This window comes from Galeopterus variegatus, unplaced genomic scaffold (genome assembly GCF_000696425.1).
Source record: "Galeopterus variegatus unplaced genomic scaffold, G_variegatus-3.0.2 Scaffold543, whole genome shotgun sequence".
NCBI classification, from domain to species: domain Eukaryota; kingdom Metazoa; phylum Chordata; class Mammalia; order Dermoptera; family Cynocephalidae; genus Galeopterus; species Galeopterus variegatus.
In genome coordinates this window covers 169,615-177,464 of record NW_007726654.1, presented here as the reverse complement: position 1 = coordinate 177,464, position 7,850 = coordinate 169,615, and the positions used below count along the sequence as shown (strand labels likewise).

Below are 7,850 nucleotides of genomic sequence, written 5' to 3'. Positions count from 1 at the left end.
TATATGTGTGTGTGTGCTGAAGGAAATGAATAAATATGTACATATTAAATACATACACACATTTAAGTGTGTATACATTTTCTGTCTTTCTTGAGATTTTGGAGAGAGGACATGTATGTATATTCAGTCTGTCATCTTGCTCCAATGTACTTTGACGGCTGGGTTGTGTGAATATGGACATTAGTTTTGAATTATAACCAACCCCACTGGTGACTCTTTTTTATTTTATTTTTTCCATGTTCTTTTTAAAATTATTATTATTATTTATTTATTTATTTTTGTCTTTTTCCATGTCCGGCAACGGATCGCAACCCTCAGTGTTGCCCCCGTACCGGACCGGGGACCGGCAACGGGATTGCAACCCTCGGTGTTGCCCCCACGCCTCGCTCAGCCAGTGAGCGGGAACCGGTCTGTATGTGGGATCCGAACCCTCGGGTGGCAGCGCCGCCGCGCTTCCCAAGCGGCGCACTTATCCAGTGCGCCACCGGGCCGGCCCTTTAAAATTATTTTTATTGAAACATAATTGATTGTACATATCTATGGGATACAGCATTGAATATCAATACCTGTGTCCTACTGATTACTCTCAAGAGCAGGATTATTTATCGTATATGTAAATGTGAGTATATATATGGGAGACCTTGACTGTTACTGAACTATACGCTTCCTAAGCTGGAGTGCTCCATAGTCTAACAGGAGATTCAAGAACAAATGAATACTTGATTTTTTGATAATGTCAATATAAGCAGTGATAATATTGCCCATCTACAAATCTACTTTGGCATCTGTTATGCACTTACAGATTTTTTTTTCATGAATTTCCTCAATAATTGCCTCTCTGAAAGAGTCATTTAGCATAAGGATACTACTTTGGCTTTTTTCCTTGTGAATTTTAGATTTGACCCTTGCCCTAGTTTCAAATTTTGTAGATGAAAAACGACAAATATTTTTTATTATTCTTTTTATGGACTTAGTTCATATGTTTTGAGGGAAAAAAGTCAGATGAGGAAAAATATGAGGAAACAAGAAGTGGCTTGGCTAATTCTAAAGGCTTTTGATTTTATGTTTTTAGATGTGATCACAACAGAAAATCCAAATGGTACTGCCTCTGAAATATCGGTGAGAGCAACCACTGATATAAATTTTGCTCTAAGAAACTGTGAGTACTAAAAGGCATCATTGCACATGTAAAAGCCCTTAAAGCAGGATTTCAAAACAGTGCTAGAGAGTGTTGGGTAGGAAAGAGGCCTTACTCCTAAACAAGACTGTATTTTTTCCTGTAAAGCACATTCTATGACTCTGGGATCCAGCTGTGAGTTGTCAGTCGCCCCCTGGGTTTTCCTCACACTTTTCCCCCCACCAAGACCCTGGAAGCTCCACATCCATTGCACTGGTCATTTCAGAGTCAGGGAGATTCTTACATTTTTGGTTTGCGTGTAAAGAAAAATTAAATAATAACTAAATTTAGGATTCTAGGAAATTATACATCTTTCTTAAACCCACATTTTTACTCCGTTCTGTTTTTTGCCTTCAGCTTTAAACAGGGGAGAATGAGTCGGGAAAAGCCAGACTCAGTAATGCCCAAATATTAATAAAGCTATTTGACAAAAATGGTATATTTTGAGCCATTTCAAACTTTGGGGTTTGAATGAGAGGTGACATTTCAAGGGCATACATTAATTAGATAGGTCACTCATGGAAATCTTGCTTGTGCACAGCAAACAACATCTTGAGTTGTTTGAGACAAGACAGGGAAAGCCAACTCTTAAGCAGACCACGTTCTTCACAACCCATATGGGTTCTCAGTAACCCATATCCTAAATTCCCTTAGGACATGGCTTATTGAGGAACACAGAATCCACAGATGAGAGTCCAAAACCCTGACTTCTATTCCCACAATTCAGGTCCCCAGAGGATTGTCAAAGACAGTTGGATTGGGATCAGAAATTCCTGCCATTCTACATGGAGTTCTGACCTGGTGAAAACATTCTGGAGAAGCAAGCCCTTCAATGAAAGGGGGCTCTTCAGGATAATTTTGACTAGAGATTGATTGCTTTAGTCCCTAGAACTCTAAGGGCAAGGGGGATAAGCTGAGGCAATCCAGATGCTTTTCTCCAAAGTAGAGTATAAGGGTTGCATAGAGACTTTAAGGATTATTTACCAGTCTTTGGAGTCCTGCCTGAATCAATATCAACTCCAGTAACGGATTCCCTTTCCCATCCTTTCTTGTCAGCAAGATACCTGTATTGCATCCGCAGGCTCCGTCTGAATTCATTCTGCCTCTCTGTAGCACTCCTCCTGTGTTAGGGCGGCCTGCACTCCATGTGGAACTTTAGTGACTGCTGGATTAAGCAAAGTTAACTGCAAGGGCCATCTACATGGGGGAAAATAGCCCTGCAGTCACAATTGTTCCCTCTCTCTTAGCAACATCCCTTCAAATGGACAACACAGCAAAGACTGAGATGTAGGGCTGAAAATCCTTGTAGTCCAAAATCATTATACCCAGAGCTGTTTCTAATTGACAAGGACACTCGTGCTGCCTCAGTCTTTACTGTCATTGTTACGCTGATCAGCACCCAAGTTGCCCTGGACTGAGAATATCATTTCAAGACCATTGGAAACCAACGATCTCATCCGCTGCATTTTCCTTACCTCTAAAGGAAGCTTGCGGTCACATGTTCCCTGCTTTTCCTCTCTTTCAAAAATTATAGGCATATTAATCCCACCTCAGGTAACCCATTATCACAAAAAATTTATGCTTCAATGCCTTATTCTTTCTCCCTTCTTTAAGTTATTTCAGGAAAATGTCAATGTCTTTCTCTTTCTTCTCTCTCCTTTCCTTTGTTCCACTTTTAGCTTAAAAAGATGCCTAATCACAGATGTTTAGTCAATATTTTTACATGCTGATAATTCTTTATCCCTTTTCCTAGATAAAATCATCAACGCAACTTCAGCAAATGAAGCAAAATCTGAAGAGCCCCCTCATAAAAATACTCAAAGTATTAAAATTACTACACTGTATTAATACCTGGAGCATATCATTATGTGACTTAAAAATTTAAGTTTTACCTAAAGTAATAGCATGCTTAAAGAATTTATACTGCTACATTTTAAAGTCACTCTAAAATCTTTTAAACGGTGAATGTCTAAGTCAATTTTCATATGCACCTGACAAGGGAGAAGGAGTAAGCTTTTTTAGAAATATAATTTTATTTTATTAAAATGCATTACATTTATATTACCTATATTTAAAAATTAAAATAAATTTATATAAATATAAATGTAAGCTTAAATTTATATAAATACACAGAATATATTTTAAATATAATATATTTTGATAATTATGTAAAAATTACTACTTGCTTGAGGAATAAACTTATCTCTGGTTAGAATCAATTATTAGTGTTTCCTAAGATTATTGGGTTGTGGGGTTGGGAGTGGGAAGCTGCAAAATCAAAATCACCATTTTACTTTCCTACCAAGAATATTGTTCCCCAAGAAATATTTGTGAAACCATCACAATCCAGGATGGCTCTCCTCTAAGGTCTTGAGTGAGTGGTCTAATTGAAGACAATGGATACTTCCCTGTCATTACATGAAACCCTATTTTCTTCAGTTCATGCAATCCAAGTATGTGTCTAATATGATTACTTTGAATTAGTTCGCACCTTTAATACTACTAAAACAAACCAACATCTACTTTTTTGGTACGTTTAAAAATGGAAACCTGATCATCCTGGGATCCTCCTTCTTGAATATTTTTAGTAATTTACTACTAGGTGTGGGGTCATTATTCTAACTTCTCAACCAAGCATTCAAACCCAAAATGATCTGGCCACTGAAAACTTGGCAGCCTCCCCTCTGGTCACATTCCCCATCCATATTCTTCTCTCCAGACTGCCTGAAGCTCCCACAGCTTACGGAACCTGCTTGTGACTCCATGTCTGATCACAGCTGGAATGACCTCCCCTCCCCTTGTTTGCCTGGCAAACAATTCCTAGCCCTCTAAGCCTATATTGGAGTATTATCTCCCCTTTGAAGGGTTCCTAGCCTTCGCAAGCTGAATTAGGCCTGGTGTATACCATCTGTGCATTTCTTTTAAAGCCTTTATTATCATGCAACATAATCAACCATGATTTTTGTCTGCCTCCAAAATTAAGGGTGGGTTCCTTGAGCATAAGGCCTGTGCCTTGTTTACTTCTATACCTTTAGTGTCAACCACAGGGCTTGGCACATGATAGGAACTCAAGGTATAACTGCTAAATGACTAAACTAATGAGTGAATGTTACTGAAGCCAAATTACCTTATTTTGTTGTGTTTTTTTGTTTGTTTAAACAGAAACAACCCCAAATGTGCCTGCATTTTGGACAATGTTAGCTAAAGGTAAATTCATACAGTTAGGTAGCTGGGGAAATGTTTTGATTTTGTAAAATCTTATGTAAGAAAGCCAATATCAGTCTAGATCCTTCTAATACTAAAAGTTGATAGGTCAACAGTTTGCTGCCACATGTAATAGCGAATACAAAACAAACCCAAAAAGGTGATAAAGTGTCACACATGTTCTGATTCTCCTCCCCGCAAAATTTATTTTCTCACAAATGTTAAAATCTAGCCATTCAATTTATTCATGATTAAAACATTTAAACAAGGTTCTTGCCCAATAGAGTCCTTTGCATTTAAGGCGGTGTACATGTAAGCACATGGAGATGCATGTATAAATGCAAAGTATATATCAAAATATATGCTTGCATAAAAGTAATGCATATGCCATATTTATGCATGCGTGTACAATATACATATCTATATGCATGCAGGTATAAATGTCTGTACATATGTATAAATGTAATGCATGTACCACAAAGATATATATGCATGCATATGAATGTGAGATACATACTACATTCAGTCAGTCCTCATTATTTGCATATTCTGTATTTATATTCTGTATCACCTACTCTCTAATATTTCCTTATCACCCCAAAATACTTGGCAGCACCTAGACTGTCATTTGGGACATCGGCAGAGCTTTGAAAAATTTTAGTTGCCTGACACGCACATTCCCAGCTGAGTTAGAACAAAGCAACGTTCAGCCTACTTTTTTCAGCTCTCGTACTGTAAATGAGTGTCATTTTTTGCAGTCTATTTAGAGCCACATTTTTTGCATTTCGTGCTTTTTGTTGCTCTTTAAAATGGCCCCTGACCGCAGTGTTAAATTGCATTCAGCCTACTTTTTTCAGCTCTCGTACTGTAAATGAGTGTCATTTTTGCAGTCTATTTAGAGCCACAATTTTTGCATTTCGTGCTTTTTGTTGCTCTTTAAAATGGCCCCTGACCGCAGTGTTAAATTGCTGTCTAGTGTCCCTCATTGCAAGAAGGCTTTGATGTGCCTGATGGAGAAAATGTCTTTGTTAGATAAGCTTTGTTTAGGCATGAGTTATAGAGCTGTTCACTATGAGTTTGATGTCAATAAATCAACAATATATATTGAATAAAGTATCTTTAAACAGAAACACATAAAACAAGGTTATGTATTGATCAGTTGAGGAAAATGCTGCAACCAGACTTGCAGGAATCTAGTCCTGTATTTACCCTAGGAGCAGCAGTTCAGTATTTGCTAATTCAGTGTTTACCATGACCTTATAGAACATAACTACCATGAATAATGAGAACAGACTGTACATATTATACACACACACATATATACACATGCAATAATTCTAGTAAGTAAATGCTGTTTACCGTAACACCAATTTATTGTTTTAACAGCTATAAGTGTAACAACGATGAGCGTGGACGATAAAGATCAATTATTTCAACCAATTCCAAGTAAGAACAATGTACTTCAATTAATAGATATATTCATACTTGCACACATTTTAGTGTCTGCTTGGTGATACTATTTTCCCTAGTAAGGTGTAGTGCATGCGAGAGGGTATTATGGGCTAACACCATATCTGAGAGGATGTTTACTCTTTTAGGAGAATTACAGTTCCTAAGCATTCTGCTCCAGTTGTCACTTTGCAAATGACCATTACCACCTTCCTGTTTTGTAGCTTCTATTCCAGAAACAGGTAAACCAAATGTAGGAGTGGGCAAGTGAATGGTACATAGAATGCAGATTTTTTTCAGTAGACTTTAGTTTTAGAGCAGTGTCAGGTTTAAAGAAAAATTTAGCAGAAAGTATACAGTTCTCACATCCCACCCCCCATCCCCAGCATCCCCTATTATTAATACCTTGCATTGTGTGGTACATTTGTTATAACTTATTAACCAATATTGATACATTATTATTAACTAAAGTCCGTAGTTTACATTAGAGTTCACTGTGTTGTAGTTCTCTGGGTTTTGACAAATGCATGTCATGTATCCACTATCACACTATCACACAAAAGTTTCACTCCCCTAAAATCCCCTCTGTGCTCACCAATTCATTCATCCATCCTCTCTCCCCGAGACCCTGGCAACCACTGATCTTTTTACTGTCTCTATAGTTTTGCCTTTTCCAGAATGTCATATAGTTGAAATCATACAGTATGTAGTCTTTTCAGACTGGCTTCTTTTACTCAGCAATATGCATTTAAGATTTCTTTTTGTGGCTCGATAGCTCATTTATCTTTATCACTAATATCCCCTTGTATGTATGTACCCCAGTTTATTCACCTATTGAAGGAAATCTTGGTTGCTTGAATTTTGGGTGATTATGAATAAAGTTGCTATAAACATTTGTGTGCAGGGTTTTTGTGTACATAAGTTTTCAACTCATTTGGGCAAATACCTAGGAGTGCTATTTGCTGGATCATATGGTAGGACTATGTTTAGCTTTGTGAGAGACTACCAAACTGTATTCCAAAGTTGTTGTACCATTTTGCATTCCCACCAGCAATGAATGTGAGTTCCTGTTGCTGAATACAGTAGTTTTTATTAATGGTTTAATTTATAAGAGTAAAGGAACTCTTGATTTGAATGGAAAATTTCATGACAAGGCAATATGTTAATTTCCCCCCAAATCTCTGTCCTACAAATAAATGATTGAAAAATAGCTTCTGGTGATATAGCTAAAACTTGCCACTTTGGTTCTGCACTGCATTATTTGACAAATATAGTAATTTGCCTTGTAGTGCTTCAAGAAAATGAAGTAAGTCTTAAACTAAGAAGAATTATACAGGAATAACAAATACTGGGTCATTTTAGAAATACTTTGCCTTTTCTCTTATTTAATATTTAAGTGATTAAATTGAGCTTGATTATCATTTACTGAGCACATACTACAGGCCAGGTGGTTTAGATATATTACATCAGTCCTCATAGCAAGTCCATCAAGTTGGTATTACCTTCATTTACAGATAAGGAAACTGAGGCTTACAAAGAAAACCTGCCCAAGCTTGCAAATAGCTTTTCTATAACTTCCAGTGATTAGGAATTTCAAACCTTTCCATAGTTTTGACCATCACCTTGATAAAATGTATTATGAGCACACCTCTTTGTAAAAACCCTTCCAGGAGGTAGAAAAGAAATTCAGGAGCACAGCCCATTTCAACATAATTTGGTTATTCCCAAAATAATCAGCCTCAGAGCCAGAGAACAGTCATTGACAAATGCACACATTTCACTCCACTTGGTCTAAGGTCAGACTTTGACAATTACAATTCTAAAAAATCAGAGAATATGGACATGGAAGTTTGTCATTGCCTATTACCTAGACATCAGTACCTAGAACATAGCGAAAACCTTTGGAACTTTTGGGTTGGGGCCAGGGAGAGCTGAGAGGAGGAAGAGAGCTGGGACAAAGGAGAGAAATAACAAAATGGTCATCTGAAGTCATCATTAAGTAAATGTTTAAGAAAGATGT

At 37.2% G+C, this 7,850-nt stretch overlaps 1 protein-coding gene across 1 annotated transcript in view; it reads left to right on the top strand.

Annotated features, from left to right (window-relative positions):
• EQTN (equatorin, sperm acrosome associated) overlaps window positions 1-7,850 on the top strand; it is a 13,996-nt gene that overhangs the window by 3,910 nt on the left and 2,236 nt on the right. The window contains exons 3-6 of the mRNA XM_008569910.1: window positions 1,073-1,159; window positions 2,931-2,999; window positions 4,340-4,384; window positions 5,768-5,827. Of these exons, the coding sequence (XP_008568132.1) occupies window positions 1,073-1,159; window positions 2,931-2,999; window positions 4,340-4,384; window positions 5,768-5,827 (261 nt within the window). The remainder of the gene's footprint in view (window positions 1-1,072; window positions 1,160-2,930; window positions 3,000-4,339; window positions 4,385-5,767; window positions 5,828-7,850) is intronic.